This window comes from Nannochloropsis gaditana (genome assembly GCF_000240725.1).
Source record: "Nannochloropsis gaditana CCMP526 unplaced genomic scaffold scaffold641, whole genome shotgun sequence".
Taxonomy (NCBI): domain Eukaryota; class Eustigmatophyceae; order Eustigmatales; family Monodopsidaceae; genus Microchloropsis; species Microchloropsis gaditana.
Window position 1 is genome coordinate 1 of NW_005803312.1, and position 17,271 is coordinate 17,271.

At 53.3% G+C, this 17,271-nt stretch overlaps 4 protein-coding genes across 4 annotated transcripts; all 4 read right to left on the reverse strand.

Moving 5' to 3' along the window:
* Positions 1 to 313: 313 nt before the first annotated feature.
* Positions 314 to 595, reverse strand: NGA_0486200 (uncharacterized protein; the record flags this gene model as incomplete). Its single annotated transcript, XM_005854048.1, has 2 exons — positions 314 to 382; positions 557 to 595. Coding segments are annotated over 2 exons (108 nt in total), but the record flags the coding sequence as incomplete, so codon positions are not given.
* Positions 596 to 1,093: 498 nt separating this feature from the next.
* NGA_0485900 (uncharacterized protein) lies at positions 1,094 to 1,964 on the reverse strand. The gene is made up of 4 exons (XM_005854045.1): positions 1,892 to 1,964; positions 1,453 to 1,538; positions 1,169 to 1,242; positions 1,094 to 1,118 (listed from the first exon to the last, which is right to left on the reverse strand). Exons 1-3 carry the CDS (start codon positions 1,918 to 1,920, stop codon positions 1,232 to 1,234), a joined length of 126 nt encoding a protein of 41 aa, XP_005854107.1. The 5' UTR covers positions 1,921 to 1,964; the 3' UTR covers positions 1,094 to 1,118; positions 1,169 to 1,231.
* A 1,378-nt stretch (positions 1,965 to 3,342) lies between these two features.
* On the reverse strand, positions 3,343 to 5,947 carry NGA_0486000 (phosphorylated ctd-interacting; the record flags this gene model as incomplete). Its single annotated transcript, XM_005854046.1, has 4 exons — positions 3,343 to 3,672; positions 4,038 to 4,538; positions 4,678 to 4,983; positions 5,075 to 5,947. Coding segments are annotated over 4 exons (2,010 nt in total), but the record flags the coding sequence as incomplete, so codon positions are not given.
* A 6,823-nt stretch (positions 5,948 to 12,770) lies between these two features.
* On the reverse strand, positions 12,771 to 15,164 carry NGA_0486100 (uncharacterized protein; the record flags this gene model as incomplete). The annotated part of the gene is made up of 4 exons (XM_005854047.1): positions 12,771 to 13,121; positions 13,298 to 13,441; positions 14,534 to 14,703; positions 15,128 to 15,164. The coding sequence occupies 4 exons, from the start codon at positions 15,162 to 15,164 to the stop codon at positions 12,771 to 12,773; spliced, it is 702 nt and encodes a 233-aa protein (XP_005854109.1).
* Between the last annotated feature and the right edge of the window lie 2,107 nt (positions 15,165 to 17,271).

A 17,271-nucleotide genomic window follows, 5' to 3' on the forward strand; every position in this document is an offset into this window, starting at 1 on the left:
AGGTAGGAGGGAGAAAGGGAGGGAGGGAGGGAGGGAGGGAGGGAGGGAGGGCATTTACATGGACCCCGCCGAAGGAGAGGGCAATGGTTTTGTAGCTTATCATGGAAGCCCCAGAACGAGGGGAGGGGGCAGACCCCTTGCGTGAGACCTGCAGCGGAGATGATAGGAGGACGATGGTCGGGAGGGGGAGTCGAGGGAGGGGAGAAAGGGAATGAGGGAGGGGAGGAGGGGGGAGAGGGAGGGGAAGACTTACCCGTTCCCAGTACGGCTGCCCCCCCGCGGGGACGGTTTTCATTTGGAGGGCCCATGTGTCGTCGTGGACGTGACCCTCAGCCTTGCTACTCTGGGAATGACCGAATACGGTCGTGACGGTCGCTTTCACCTGGGGAAAAAAAGGGGGAGAGGGAGGAAGGGGAGAAGTACTTTGAGCTGGGAAGATAGGGAGGAGAGGATTTTGTCGTAGGAGGAGGAATTGAGGAGGAAGGAAAGACCGGGAGGCAATTAAGTGGGAGAGAAAAGGGTGGCCGAGGGGGAGGGGAAAAGGGTGGCGGACAACCTTGGAGTAGCCGCCGTGGATATACACAGCGTCGGTCCCGACAGCCATTTGGCAGCCCGAGCGAGGCGTCGGGACCTTCGAGGGAACGAGGAGGAAAAGACGGGAGGAGGGAGGTGAATCATTTGGCAATGAAGAAATATAAAAATAAACGTAAATAAAGGAGATTATTACAGGAGGCAAGCCGAGGGTGGAAAGGGGAAGAGCGTGGCGGGGGGAAGAAAAAAGCGAGGAAAAGAGGGACGGGGGAGGGGAGGAAGAAGGAAAGGAAGGGCTGGACCGAGGGAGGGAGCAATACCGGTGCGGTTGCAGAATAAACGATTTTTTTCCACTTCAAGTCCTGCAGGTTGAAGAGGAAAAGGTCGTTGTACCAGCGCGTCTCCCGGAAGGCCTGGGGTCCGAAGCGAGGAGCGGAGGTAGGGAATGAGTGAGGGGAAGAGGGAGGGAAAGAAGGAGAAAGGGAGGGAGTGGCGTGTGAGCCTCGCACGATGAGAACTTACAATTATTCCTGAGCGCCCGACCCACACGATTTCACCCATTTACGCGTTCGATCCCAGGCCGGTACCTCATAGAATCCTCCAAAAAGGACCAAATAATGGCGCCAAAGGCACATACGATGCCCCGAGCGGGCAGAGGGCGTGTCTTTCTGAAGGGGAAGCTCCTCCCATTTGTTGCTTTTCAAATCGAGCCTGACGGGAACGGATAACGGTGAGTCAAAAGGACAGAAAGAGGTGCGAATAAAGCTTTAAGGCTCAGAGCGGGAACAAAGCATCGCAGGCGTGCTTCGCTTTGCCGCCAAAGAAGAGAAAGGGGGCTGAGAAAAGGTAGCTCGGCCTTTTCCTGAGACCAGGCCTACGACTAGAACAGAAGGCAGGTTGAAAAATGGCGGAAAGACTCACCGCCAGAGGTCTCGATAGTGGTAGAATTGGTCGCTTGTCCCGAATTCCCCACCGAACACGTAGAGGTGCTCCCGGTAGCACACAGCCTGGGGAGGGAGGGGGGAAGAACGGAAGGGGGAATGACGTATTGTCACGATGAGGCCGGGCGTGGGATGCGAGAAGCTGCTGGAGGGGAAGGACCCCGGGTGGTGAGGAATGAAGTACTCGCGATGCTCGCAGAGGGGGGTCTAGCGATACAAACTGAGAGAAAAGGGAGGACGGCGACGACGAAAGAGTTCAAAATATGGGAGGGAGGGAGGGAATGGGGAGAGAGGAGAGAGGAGGGGAGAGAGGGACAAGGGAACGTGTCGATCGTCGGCAAAACCAAGGATCGAGAGACCGGCATTGATTTCAGCAGAAACTTGGACAGATGCAAGTTGCGACATAATACACGTCGTACCTGGTGAGAACAGCGCGGTGGCGGGGCATTCAGGCTCTCGATCACACGCCACTCCCCTCGTTCCAGGTGCCACCTGTGTGCGCGCAAAAACTAAACGTGAGGGCCCCTCCACGCCATTTCCAATTTCCGATGGTCCCCATACGCATCATCCTTTACCTATAGACCCCATTGTAAACAATTGTATCTTCACCGTCGTAATATTCACCCCCGAAAAGCAGGAGCTCCCCGGAAGGTAGAGTGGTCAGAGAGAAATTCGTGCGCGGGGAGGGTTGAGGTGCCTCCGAAATAGTCACAGCTGTCTTGGCCGCATCTTTGGCACGAATCTAAGGATATTTGTATGTACATGTTGCACATGATCAAGGTGAGGGATGATAAAGACTTCTCTAGCACGCCCGCTCTCCTACCTCAGCCAATATCGCCTCAATGTCCTCTTCTTGCAGCTCTTTGTCTTTTTCTCCGGCACCACCTCCTCCCTTGGTCGCTTTCTGTAATCAATTGATTGATACATGCTGCATATGAGCTAGTATTCAGATCGATTCTATCTCATTTCAATCTCAGCCCACCTCCAACAGCAGCTCATTGCACAACTTCACTTGCCTTTTTTGATTTCGCCTCTTGCTTCTTTCTTTTTTCCTCCTTCTTCCCCGCACCAGCTCCCCCGACTTTAGCTGCTGCCTTTTTCCTCTTATCCCTCTTGCCCATCCCTGTTTTCGGTAAAGCGGAAGTGACCGCGTAAATGACCAAAGTTGCTAGGTATCTTGAACGATCGTCCAGAGGGTGGGGAGGTTAAAGCGTAGTGCGGCCGTGCGATCAGATGAGCATTTTCGAGTCATTTCCTGAATTTATATTGTTGAAGAGTCGCATACGAATCAAACAAGACGAAATAAAGCACTATGACAAACGACTTTGCACTCAAATTTGACACAAAAACGATCAAAATATGGCGAAGTGCATGCATTCACTTATGGGCGGGTTCCGGGCTGCGTGTAACGAAAAAGGAAGCATAATTATGTGGAGTTGTTAATTGAAGATCAACGATCACTTTTCTGCGCTACGCTTATCATTTTTCAGTTTTTTTCTTAAGCTCCCTTCGCAAACCAAATGTTTCAGGAGGAAAAAAAGAGTCAAGGCATCTTGAGCAAAAAAAAGGTAAAAAGGGTGAAGCGAGACAACCGAAAATAAGGTACAGTCAACATGAACAATAAAAAAATGCTTTTTATTTTATTCTTACATTTGGCGACGAACCATCACCTTGATGCTGTCAACTTTTTGTCTTTCTCACCATCTCGGCTTATCTACAACAACCTTCACCATCAAGTCTACCACCACCATTCCGCCGTCCCTCCCCCCTTAGCGTCCCGCACTGACGCAGGATTCGTCAAATCTTTAGGGGGTGGCTCCAGTCGGTCCCTTGCCAATTCATTTTTGTAACTCCCGAAAGCCTCCCGTACCTCTTCTTCCCGCGTACTATTCAGCTGGTAGGCAGGGTCTGCAGCTGCCGCAGGAGAGAGCAGGGCGACAAGCAGGAGATCATCGAGTCCATCACTGTCATCCGACCCCGAATGGATGTAACGACGCGGCTGATAGTAGTCACTGCCTGCAATGAAGGCGTAATCGGTGGCGGCTACGCGTATCGACCAGGCTTGGAATGGTGAGAAAGGGGGGGGGCTCCGGATAGTTGTTGCCGTGGAGGAGTCGACGGAGACCAAGCCGGAGGACAACACGACGAAGAAGCCTAGAAGGCGCGAGGAACTACAGCGCGAGAGAAGGTAATCCATGTGCTGTGGCAGAGGAAACGAGAATGAGCACATGGATGGGAGAAAACGGTCGCATGCTAAGGTTTTGATGAGGAAAGGAGTTGACGGGGATGGAAACACTATGTCCTCTGAGTCCGAAAGGGATTGAAAGCATCCATGTACTGAAAGACTTTGTGCCTCATTGATGAAAAGGGGTCTTGAAACCGACAAAGACGACTTTAGCGGACACCCTTGCAGTGGAAAAATGCAACTCACGCCAAATGCAGGCGTGGCCACTTCGACGCAAGCTCCCGGGTGTTTCCCGTGGAGAACAACACCTCCTGCCAAGCATGTTTCCATGGACTTATCGTTTCTCAGACAATGCCCCTACTTATCCGGCGGCGATTTACCTTGATCATGGCTTGTACCACCTCGGTGGCGCGGGGCGGGTGTGCGAGAAACATCCCCGTCAACGGTTGGAATTCAAAAAAGGAACCAACCGATCCGAACCAGCAGTCCGTCTCCCTCTGACTGGAGCAATACGTGCGGTAGCGGCAATTGAAGGGGGATGCGAAGCATTCCATGCGCACTTGGAAGAGAGAAGCGAGCACATCGTAGACTCGGGGGGGCAACGCGCGTTCATCCGCGTCGTCGGCGACGGGGCAGGAAGGGAGAGAGGTAGGGAGGGAGGGAGGGAGGGAGGACGAGGCCAGGGAGTCTCGAGCGGTGGCCGCTAAGGCCTGGTACCTGAAAAGGAGGCAGCCGAGGCGTTCGTGGAACTCGTCTTCTTGGGCTGCGGAGAGGAAGGGGGGCGAGGAAGAAGAGGAGGACGGGGTGGAGGACAGGACGGGGGCGGGCGATGCCGAGGGCGGGGAGGACGCCGGGTGGAACGGTCGCTGAATGTACAGAGCCTTGGCATCGGAAGCGGAGGAGCAGGGAAAGGAAGAGCATCGTCAGGAGGATGAGCGTGAAGACACAGGGAGGGAAACGTTATCTAAGCCCCTCACCTCCCTTCGCCCCCGGTTTTTCCTGCTCTCCGTGACTGCTCACCTTGAGCTTTTGGTAATGTTTTGTATTGATCCGCAAGGCATGGCCTTTCAGCAAAGAGAGCTCGAGCGCTTCGTTCGCTTCCAAGAGGGCCAGACGGGCAGGCGACAGGGAGGAGAGAGGGAGGTACAGACAGGGGGCGTGACGGCGGCTCCTGAGGACCGGGGGGTGATCTAGCCGACTTGCACGGCGACGGGGAGGGGCGGAGGAAGGGAGGGAGGAGGAAGACGGGAGGGAGGAGAGGAGGGTCAGGGCCTTTCGACCGAGGGCTTCGCAGAGTTCGACGGCCGCCTCGGGGGGAAGTTGGATCTAGAGAGGAGGGGAAAGGAATGGGGGGGAGGAGGAATACTTTAAAAAGGATAGCGGCAGCTACACGTATGGAAAAGGTAGGCTTACCTACCTCGCGGCTCGTCAGGCACTTGGCCAGTCGAAAGTCCCGCTCGCAGGCGGAGGAGCCCGGCAAGACGGGGTCCCTAAGTCGGGGCCGCGGGCCCTTTCCATTCCAGCCTTTCACTCCCTTGCTGTCCACCCTTCCCCTCTCCTCCACCACCTTGTTGTTCCATCGCCACGCTTGCAATGCGCGATGGAGGATTGCTGCCTGTGGCGGCGACCCTCCTGCCTCCGTGCGGGGGTGCTCAGTGGCGTGTTTCAGAGCAGTACTCACGAACCAGCGGGCCAGCTCCACAAGCCCACGGGCTCGCGCCACTTCAACGTGCGGATCTGGGCCTTGCAGTAAAAATGCTGTCCCAGGACGCGGGAAAGTGTCCCTGTGCCCGGTACCGGTGGCATCGCGCCAGGGGAGGTTGAGAGTGGCTTGGTCAATCAAGAGGCTCGGGTTCCACAACTCTAGCGGAGACACGCGTGCGATGCTACTGAGGTGTACGCACGCATTTGACAGCACTTGTGGCGTCTGTTTATCCTGGTCCTGTTTTGAGACCTCTTGCGTCGCGAGGCCAGGTCCGCCCTTGGTCCCTCTTGCTTTCGCTTCTCCTTCCCCTCTCCGCCTTTTTGGGATGCCGTCTCCTTTTCCGCATCGATTCGCGCCTTCTGACCCCCTTGTCGCGTTGACTTCCTTTGTATCATGATGTTTCTTTGGTTTTTTAGCTTGCTTCTCCTCATTCTTTTCCACGTCTGCTTCTTGTTTTTCCTCCTCCTTGTCCTCCTCGTTTCCCCCTTGCTCCTTTTCCTTGCAAACGCTAGAAGGAGACAAGAGACCATTCGTCCTCCTCTCAGCATCAAAATGGTTGATGCTTTGTGTCATTCTTGCTCCCATTTCTTCCAGCAAGTCACGCATCAAGTCTTCTTCACCGTTATGCGTCCCAATCCCACGACTGCGTACAACGACCGGAGAGGCAACCGATATCTTTCTCTTTTTTTTAGTAAGCTTGCCGTCCACTGTGCCCGATCTTTTCACACATGTGGTCAACGTTCTATCTTTTCGGTGCCTTTCAACACCGGGAGCCTTTGTTTTGCTCGTTATTTGATCTGCAGGAGGACGGAGCATGCTACGGGGCGTAAAGCTGAGGGAAAGGTATCGCCTCTCCTCCGCGTTGTTGTCCCACCTGCCACCTATTGAAAAAGCAACCGACATAAAATGCTGTCAGCCAAGATGAAAATCCACTGGGTCTCTACAGAATAGTACAAGTCTGTGCGGAATAAAGTGCCAAAGAATAGCTTGCGGTACAGGGAGGCGGGAGGTTCTTGGACCGCAGCATGCGGGGGAGGTTCACCCCCAGTATAACCTAAAACCTTCCCAAAATAAAAACAGCATGATGCGCGTGCAAAATCTAGCTGTCAGCAATGGAATATTCTCATTTTCATTGCGGGAATGGGTGTCAATATAATCATTTCTCAAAATTCCTCGACATGTTTCTAATACTTTAGCCTCCCCTTTCAGTCGTTCTGGCCCATGCTACGAGCTACGAAATTATAGTGAACAACCTTACGTTTTATTGTTTCACGGACTAGCCTTTCGCTATATCAATTCTGCTGCTGATCAAAGATATTGTCAAGTAGGAAGTAGACAACTCGAGTTTCAGGGAAGGTTTTGTGAGATGAAAAAGACGACTCCGTCAAGAGGGCCTTTGCTTCAAATCAATTTTGGTCGATTGAATCGCTATTAGGTGGACAAGTGGCTTCTTACAACTGCGTTAATAGAACACTTGAGGAATCAAACGTTCCCTCCGAAAAATTACAAAACTTACTTTTGTGCTTCAAATATCAAAAGCGGTCATGACACTCTTCAAAATTGCCGCTCCGTCGCGTACTGTTGGACTTATGTAGGCTTACCGGGAATTAATTCCAATGTTAAATTATGCTCAACGATGTGAGTCACAGCTGTGTAGTATTTGACAGATCCTTACACGGATTTTACATAAAGTAATGGCGAAGCAGGACGTCGAACAACTCAACAACGCAGGGTGTCGTGCTCAATTTGTTTTCATTTATAGCTTACCATCTCCCATCCACGCTTCGTGTACACATTTTCGACCCGACCTATCAGATAAGCGCGGCGGCATCTTTGGCTTCTACACCCAAGTTTATGACCGCATGTGGGGCCTGTGCTTTTTCTTTTCTCTTCTTCAACTTGCATCTGTCCAAGACGTCGTCCCTGCCCTCCACCTGACTTCCGTCTCCCTCCTCCCCTTCAGTCATGGAACCTTTCGAACTCTTCGTCCAAGTCGCCATACTGCTTGTAGACGTAGTAGCTGAAGGCATGAAGGGGTAGGAAGATATAGAGCTTATCGACGTGTACGAGCGGTTGGAGGAGGACGGAGCACCTTGGGAAGACAGTCTATGGACGGTGGAAGAGGAGGACGAAAAGAGCGAAGGAGTGGGAGATGGCGGTAGGGAGGAACTGCGACGAATGCGAACTGTACCCAGACAAACGAGGATCCCGGTGAGCATTACGATGGCGAGTCCGACGACGACGATACGAGTGGGTATGGCCTGAGGGATAATTTTGAGAAAATGAGCGTCTGAAGAAGATGCTGACAGGCGAAGTATAGAGGGAAGTACAGCTAAAGGCATCCTTCTTCGACATTGTGGAGAACCGTGCAATGACGAGGGCAAGTTGTCCATGAAGCACAGCGTATAAACAGCACTTACACGCGCAGCACAACAAGTCGCAGTGAGTGGACAGACATTAAAGATAATCACCCAAATAAATAAATCACAAAGTACCATGAGGCAAGCATACCAGATAGTGGTGCGCTAAACCAAATTTGAAAATTATTGGGAAGAACCTCGTGCTGTACGTACATAACTGGAGTCCTCATTCGTCGGAGGCGAGCTGCTTTGCGCGTGGACAGATGGAGGAGATAGAAGCAGAGCCCGCACCATAAGCAATAGAGGAAGCAAAGTGGCTGCTGTACACCTTGAAGGTATCATTTTCTGTGCAACCTTTGAGCAGAGCCGTGCGAAAAGTAAGTGTTAAAAATGGGTGCTTACATGATGAAAATCAACGTGCTGCATGATCATGCCTCAAAACATGCCCAAGAAATAATGCCCATTCCTCTTCGATGCGAAACATAACACAGTCTAGAATATTTCAGACATTTTTCTCCATTTCAAGCCCTCTTCAAGCTTGTGTGGTGCTTTCGCGACCCCAAGAATCTTGCCGCATGAACATTTCAAGGGAAAGGGGGGTAGGCGGTGGTTTCTCGCTCGGCTACAGCTGTCACGTGGCGTCACGCTTTGGTCGATCCATCCGTTGAGGAGAAAAGAAAGGCAGCACCACGTTTGAAGGCTGTGGGGTCGACATGGCACATAATTGCGAATAGCCCTCGGATATGTGCCATATCAATGCGGAAGAATAAGATGCTGTAGAACGGCTGTATCCGTACGTTGTTTAAATGCGGGCTTCGTCGACCTCTCCCCCACGTTCCTCCACCCTCTTTTTCAAAGGCCCTATTTACCAGAACACGCCAATAGTATTTCCATCATGTAACTCTGCCACGAGGCACACAGAAAATACGTCAATCTAATTTTGCTTTTTGAGTGCATGGAGAAAATGATATCTTGATATTTCAATGAGAGGATAACCTCCTGATCCCTCCCTCCACATCACTCACTTCCGGTCTCAACTCAGACAATGCTAGTTTTGGAGAAATACGCTCAAATAATAGGATGGATGCAAACCAAGTTCTGAATGACAAAGTTTTAGTGGACCTTCCTACTTCTCTGGAGGACGCATCCCGACTTCCTCCCGATTGGGAGGCACGTATGAAAATGGAGCAGGCAGCTCGAGAGCAAGAGGAGGAAATGAGAAAGGCGCTTGAAAGTGATCGAGATCTCTTCGGCAAATATATCACAGATGCTGCGCTTGAGGGTGCTGGGCTCGCTGTATCGCCGGGTATTTCGACTGAGTGTACGCAATCATGTGTTCAGTCTCCTCTCTCCTTTCCTCCTTTTGTGCGGTCTCGCTTAGGGAGAGGTGCATTGCACGTGACACGTTTCATCAGCAAAATGGAAGATAGGTTCCGTGTTCATTTTGCCTTTTCTCCCACATGTCGTCTTTTATCGTCGTCTGCTCAATGTCCTGCGCAGAACCTCGCTGATTCATTCGACGCTGGAGGAGCACTGACTCCAACAGCGCTTGAGCTCTCGAAGGAAAATGGGAAACTGAGAGAGACGAAAATTGGAAGTGAGCCACGAGATAAAAGACCAAGGACAACAAGAGAGGCAGTCAAGAAAGTGGATAAGACCATGCTGAACACGTCATTGGTCACATCGCCGGCGTCAATGGTGGAGCTTGAAGACGAAGTGCGGGCTGAGGTCAAGGGTGATGTTGAGAAGGTTACATTGCAGAAAATGAGCATGAAGCAGACCTACGAAGCAACGACGATGAGTGAGCAGGAAGAAAGGAGGTTAAAAGGAGAAAAACAGGCCACGTGTAGCTTTCACGTACCTGAGAGAGGGAAAGGGGAGGATGCTACGGAATGGAAAGATCGAGGAGCGGAGGGGCAGGTGAGAAAGCCTATGGGGAAGGGTCCCTATGAGAACACACAGACCGTCACACAGGAAGACCAAGAAAATACGTCTCTCACTAATAAGCCCCCTCTGAGCACCCCACTCCACAACCATGGCCCATCCATCTTCCCTGTCACTCCTTTGCATGCTCCCCGTCCATCACAACCGCCATTTTCTTCTATTTCGCTACTTTGTAACGTCGTGGCGTGCGCCTACGCCCAGAATGAGATAACCAGCATAGGCATTCCTCCTCCCCTTGCCCGTTTGCTCCAAAAAGCCGTATCTCTCCGTCGCCGGCAATTCTTGCCGCTGCGAAAACAATTGTTTCGACCCGGCAGTAAAGAAGAAAAAGCGGAGGATGTGACCGCCAGGAAGGGTGTGGATCCGATTAGCAGCTGCGACAGTAACCTTAAGCTTCGTTGCGCTGATGTAAGCAGTCACAATGTCAGCAATTGTAGCAAAGCTCAAAATCCTGACAGCCGCAGTGGCTCAAACAACGGCGACACCAGCATAGCAGCACATCCAAAGACGGATTGGACTCAGGACACGAAGCAAATACACCAGCAGCAAAATGAAGAACCAAAAAAAAAGGAGCAAGAGAAAGTCCCTCAAGGAGAAACCCAAAATGCAAGAATAGAAAACAACGTTCATGGCAAGCCAACACAGACTGACTTCGAGCCAGAAGAACAAAAAGAAAAGCTTTCGCACTATCAGCTCATGTCTCGGGAGGCGGAGGGGCAGGTTCCAGCGGAAACTAATAATATAAAGCAGACCTACAAAAGTGAAGACTCACGTCCACCGTGCCTTGAGCAGCTTAGTACGCCACGTCAACGAGAGCAGAGCCGCTGTCATTGCAGACCAGCGCCCATCCAAAAAGCCCTCCGTCGCCCCCCCATTATCCCAGGTCTCTCATTAAAGCAACTGATGCTGCGCTATCCGCCACCAGTAAGTATAAAACAATTGCGAATAAAGGGAGGAAGACTTTGAGGAAAGGGATTTGCTTTCCGACACCTGTCAGAGATTGAATCGTATTTATCCCATTTCAATACTAGGAGAGTAGGAAGGAAGAAGAGGAGGCAGAGCGTGCGGCAGCTTTCCGGCGTGCGAAAGAGGAAGAACGAAAAAGCGCTGGAGGCTGGAGCGGCGGTCGTCGACGACTCCCCACCCGTGCTTCTCGCCCCCCACCAGGTATCCCTTTCCCTGAGAAGGCTATATGAAAAGTTATTCTGTTACTACCCATTTTGAGGACATATGCCTTCGTGGTACCTTTTCGTTCTGAGTCTGTGTCTGTTCCTCCCGCCCAGGCTCTCTCTGCAATGACAGTCAACTTGTTCCTGGCCTGGGGCTAGATGAAGAGGAAAGTTCCTCAAGCCCCGGCAGCCAAGATGAAGAGCAAGGACAGGAGGGAAAGTGGACCGGAGGCACTATGTCAAAGAGTGGAACGAGCGAGATACTCATCCCGTCGGCATCCACTACCGCGAAGAAAGTGACGAAGAGGGGGAGGAGGACAAAGGACGAGGAAGACGAGGACTTTGTGATGGAGGAAAACGGGGAGGATGACTCTGACGACGATGCTACGGGGGACGAGGATGAGAAAGAGGGAGGGCGGAAGAGAAGAGCTAAACACGAGGGATCGAAGCGGGGTAGGAAAAGAGAGCTGGTCGGCCGCTCATTCTCGTGCACACAGAACGCCGAAGCCCGTCGTGCCAGCCGTGCACCCTCTTTGAGTAGAACGACTCCGATCATGGGCAGCCCTTCTTCCTCTTCTTCCTATCTATTCAACACCCCCATGATTCCTCGTCACCTGAAAGTTGGGCATGGAGGTATAGTCAAGAGCAGTAAAACCCTCTCTGCTTCATCCTCGCACGCTACAGAGAGGAAAAAGAAGAGGAAGAGGATGAAAGAAATGTCAATCAGCTCCTCTTCGGCTACCAAAACGCAATTCCCTGCTGTGGAAACGAAATCCTCCTCTTCTATCACCGCTCCGACTTCGTCGTCCTCCGGGGTATTGGAGAAGAACAAAGCTCGAACTCCTGCAATGGATCTGGGAGGGGCGAAAAACAATGAAAAATAATTGATGCCGCGAGAAGGGAATGAATCAAAACAGAGAAAAAAATAGAAGTAATTGATAATGTTTTGACGACCACCGAGACAAATGGTGGAGGGGTCGACGCGACATTGCTCAAAATGCTCTGGACGAAACATAAGAGAAGACGCCCAAAGCAGTCGATGGAAAAAGGGACATGAGAGACACAAAAGCTGGGCTGATCGACGCAATTTGGAGCCGCACCGATGAGGGTTTTGATATCATGAGTCGAGGTTTTCTGGGTTGCGGCAACGCTTTAAAGGAAAAATGGGGGTTTAGGTAGCAAGGAACGAAGATGGGTTACAGAGCAAGATCCCTACACCTGAAAGGCACTGAGGCTCGATTTGTTGGAAGGGACAGAGGGTCGAATCCGAGCTCCAGTGTGAAAAGGGAAAATGATCGACATTACTTGAGGCCTCCCTTGTCGGATGCCTGGCGCTACCTTCCTTTTGTTGCTTCTCGCATTTTTAACACGACTTCAGGACAGCCTTGGCTCCGATTAACTTCCGCCTCGATTCACACATCCTGAATCAAACTCCCTCGTCTCAGTCTAGAACTCGATCCTCTCGGCAGCAAGCTCTTTCCTCGCACCGCCCCTTGACCCTTTCCCCTTTCCCTTCCTTTTTCCAGAAGTAGCTGCATATTTCCTTCTTTTCCCTCCGTCCTTGTTCACTGCCCTCCGCTTCTCTCTCTCCCACGCCTCCACCAGATAGTCTTTGCCACCTTCTCCCTCCTCCGTCCTCTCCATCCCTCCTCACCCCTACACGCCTTTCACGTTTCATTCCTCTCTTGTCTCACTCCTCGCCCTCCTCACCTTCGTGCTCCCTGCCTCGTCGATCTCCCCCCCAGACTCTACCTGTCGTTCATCTTTTCCAACGTGCGCCACTCCCTGTACATTTCCTCATCCGGTGTCTTCCTTCGACCACCCTCGATCTTCCTTCTGCTTCTTCTCGCTCAACTCCGCTCATGTTTACAATCCAGTCCGTCGCGATTATCCTCCCTTTCCCCCCCTCCCTTTCCCCCTTCCTCTCTCTCTGCTTCATTTTCTCAACCTCTTCTTATCGGTCTTTCCACCACTCCCTTCCCCTCCTCCCTCATCCTCCCCTCCTTCCTCCTCCTTGTCTTTCCCGCCTGCCCACGCTCCTCTCCTTAACACCGTGTTAACTGCCAGTCCCTCCGCTTCCCCTCGCCTTTGCCCGTCTCCATCTTTCTCCTCCCCCCGCCCTCTCCCCCCCCCTCCCTGCCCTCCCGCATGCCTTCCATTTTCATGTTCTTCCAGGAGCGAAGAGGGAGGGACCGAGGGCGGGGGCGATGATGAGGCGGATCCCGACGAGAGTATCTCCACCTCGCCTCGGAGCTGACGGATTTTCTCGTTCAGCTTCTTGTCGTACTGCCGGCAGAGAAAAGGGTGGAGGTGGAAGAGACAAGAGGGGAAAATGAGGGATCGAGAAGGCGCTTATTTGACATGACACGGTTCTCATAGTTTTCCAAAGAGACAAAGAGCCATACTCTCTTTCTCACTTCTAGCCAATTACCACCTCAACTTTCCCCGCCCCCCCCTCGCACCCCTCCCCCCTTCCCTTCCTCCCTCCCTTCCTCCCTCCCACTCCTCGGTCCTCCCTCCCTCTCAACCTGCAAGGACGTTTTCAAATAGTCAAGACGGGAGGGGGCGCCTTGGTGCAAGAAATCTTCTTCCATGGCCGAGACCAGCTGTTGAGCAAGATTATGGAAGCTTACCGATGAGCAGGCAACAGAAAGGGAAAAGATTCACAGGGAGGGAGACACTGAGGGAGCCAGACCACGCATGACATGGTCCGCATTCCCCTCCATTCCTTCCCTTCCTCCCCCCCTCTCCCTGCTTCCCGCCCTCCCCCTACTAACCCTCCTCCCCCCTCCGCCTTCTCTTCTTCCTACCTCGAGCAGGCCCTCTACATCTCCTTCTTGAACGTGATGCAAGTACGCCGTCTTCAAACGCCCCCTGACCTCCATCCGCTCCTCAATCGTCAGGCGCCGGCGCCATTCGTCCGCCGCCCCTGACGCCTTGGAAGGGAGGGAGGAAGGAGGGAGGGAGGAAAGGGGTAGGCGCTACTGCTGTTTTGCAGGGCGAGAGTTGGGGGCAAGCTGCAGGATGGGAAGGGGAAAAAGCCGCAAACGAGGATCAGGGATTGACATGAGTATTGGAGTCAGGGTGAGGCGCCCGTTTATATATGGCATAAACTAGTTCCTCCCACACAATTGCCTCACCGAGGTCCACTGTCGCTCCTAACGCTGTCGGACGACCCCTCCCGCGTCAACGCCGGGAGGAGGGGCAGCCGGGTGGGGAGAGAGGAGGCTGGAGAGAGAAGGGAAGAGGGAAGTGAAAGCGGTCAACGCATGCGAAAGGCGGTGGATAATGAGCCGACAGGACTCGGGCGGTAAGGGAGTCTCCGGAGGAGAAGGGGAGGGTCAGCAAGGGGAGGAGGATAGCGGCCGCGCATGACGTGGGCCGAAAAGCTCGGAACCACAGGGAGGGAAATGAAAGAAACGAAAGAAAAGGAGGAAAGAACGACGACAGGGGCAGAGGAGAGTTTAGGACCTTGGTTGTCGCTAGGGTGTGTCGGGGACGGAGGAGGCGGCTGAGAGGTGGGAAGAATCGTCCTGGAGGGAATGAAGGGCATGTGTGAGGGAACGTCAAGGAGGGGATCTGGAAATCCCCTTCCCTCCCTCTTCGGACCCCAAAAAAAACATGCGTCTCCAAGGGAACTGGAAGGGTATTAAAAAAAAATAGAACCGTGGAAGTCCACTCCGGCGGCCCAGCCTCACCCAGGCGTGCTCCCGCTCGTAAACCTCCCTTCCTTCTTCGCATGCCCTCCTTCTTGCTGTCGAGGCGAGGGCCTCGCGGGCTGGGAAGAGGGAGCAAATCCTTTCCCTTCCCCGGATGCCGAAGAGGAGGAGGAAGGGGTCAAGGCCCGGGGCGTGTGGACCGGCGACCGCTGGGGTTGAGGGGAGTGAACAGGATTCTGTGAGACGTCACGGTGGTGCTCCAGCCAACGCAAGCATGGATGGATTCGACGCCTTGTGCGGACAGTGGGGGCCGTGCCTCACGTTTTCACTCGCACAAAGTCACGCGTCCAAGCTGTCGTATCAACCACGCGTTGGACGCTTTTTCTGCCCTTTACCCGTCCCTCCACGCGTACCTTGCTGTGATGATGCTTGTGGATCGCGGCGGCGCTGGAGAGGGCTGCCAGGGCACAGGAAGCATCCTGTGTCTGCAGCGCAAGCTATGTGAGAAGACACACTTTAATACTGTGGCACAACATTCCTCCCAACGACAACAACCCTTCCATTCCATCCTGCCCCCTCTCGGCACCCTTCCCCCTCTTTTTGACCCCTTTTTCCTTCTTGCCTTGTCCTCACGCACCCGCACGCCCCGTTTCAAAGGTCGATTCACCATGGCTCTATCCCTTATTGTGCCCCCTTGAAGCTTGAAAAACCGGCCTTCCGACAACAAAGGGGTCCGCAATGATTTTGTGTGAGACAGCTTTCTACAATGAATTCGATCTCTCCGGTACCTGTGCCATGGTGGGAATAAACTGTATGATACCGAGAAATAAAAGTCTTCAGGACAGAGAGGAAAATGGCCGCTACTGGCCATGCCAAGACTGCGACATTTCTAGGTCTGAGAACGCCAGAGCCAGAGCATCAAGACTGCTGCATTTTCTTTCGCCCTGCGCCCTGCGACGTCCAAATCGGCGCACTCTCATACCTGAATGGGCATCAGACCGGCATCGTGTGCCCTCCTGTCTCTGAGGACATATCAGCTCGATGTAAGCAAAAGGAGGGGAGGTACAAGGTGAAGTATACACGCAGCCGGCAGCCGAATGAGAACACAATTGTGCTGGCTATTCACCACGAAAAGCCAATTGGACCACACTCTGTGCGATAGTCACCTTCCAACTTGCATGGATGGGTGAAAGACGGACAAGCAACCCAACCTCTTCACGAGTCTTGAGAACTTTCCTGAGCTTGCATGCCTTTCCAGCCATCCGTGTGAAATAATTCGCGGTGCTTAGACAAAGTGGCACCGATGAACTCATGCACCATACATGATGTTCGCCACGTTCAACCGCCTGACATGTTTTTACCGGTGGGATTCCTCGTCGTCCTGAAAATGGTGCGCCAGGTCTGTTTAGGGCGGCCTCACTTGGCTTTTGCCGCCAACCCGCACACGATCCTGTCGGCGACGCCCCTCAGACTTCATTTCAATCCAATAAATGGCCTTGTGACCACACTCAAGACATTGTCGCGTGGGCCACCCTGCAATTTTGTCCGGTGGGCGTATGGCTTGTCGCCTTCTCATCTCTCATTCCGCTTTTTCTCAGGTTCTTACCAGACTGACCGTCAGCCCCGCAAGAGTCTCGTTGGCTTCGAATTTGTACCATGCCGCCTACAAACCCTGATTCGCTGGTCATCACGTCCGTTGGAGATGCAACCCCGCCTTTGCCTTTGGCGTACGGGAAATTGACTCTAGAGTGCACGTGAGTGAAAAAATAGCCGGGCGGAAGGGGAGGGAGGACAAACCATTTTTGTCCACTTCGTTGCGGAAGCTTTTCTGGTGTGGTGTTCCGCAGCATCGGTAGGACAAGACAGTTAAGACAAGTTAATCCGGACCTGTGCACAAAATTGACTAATTCATCCATTTTGTCTGGTGCCAAACAGCAACGAAGCGTTTCCTGCGGAACTGCAGGGCGTGCCAAAGGAAATCTTGCTGGCTTTAAGCAAGCATACAGTCGGTCGAGTACCGATCTCAGGAGGAGAGGGGGTAGAGGGGCTCTGGAAAGGTTCCGCGCCAATCAAGGTGCGTAGGAGAACGATGGAGGCTCTTTACAATGTGCCACGAAGGGAATTGGGACGGTGACGCACGGGTATTCGCCCGCAGGGGCCAGGAGGAGGTGATCCGAGCGGGAGGAGAGAGGGAAGGTCCGCTCCATGCCGTGAATCGGACGCCCGGCTGCCCCACTCTCCCCTCCTCGGGAGCCGCGTCTGTGCGGTAGAAGCGATCAATATCGCGTGGCGCCCAGCCTAAGTGTCGGCGGAGCACGGGCGGGCACAACCCTTGCGGCCCCCCGACCTGACTGACCCTTTTTTGTCCAGATTCCCAGGCACTACGTCCTGAACAAGGCCTACATCTCCTCCATGCACTGCCGCTTCGAGGTGCTGGAAGACGCGGAGGGAGCGGAGGAGAAGGAGAATTCGCGGGCCTCCGGGCGGTGGGAACCAGGTGAGTGGCACGCGTTCTCATCTTCTACCGAGCCTTGTTGCAGATGCGCTCGCCCTCCCCGGTGTTTTTAATCTCCATGCCTCTCACGTATCCGTTTCCTCAAACGGTGGCTTTGACCCCCCCCCTTTCCCTCGTTTCCCTCCTTGTCCTCAGGGGAGCATGCGCGCAGCCTCTCCCTTCGCCTGACCGACACCTCCACCAACGGCACGTACGTGAACGGGACCCCGGTGGGGAAGGGAAGAGTGTTCTTCTCATGGTAGGTCGAAGGAGGGGCGGGGGG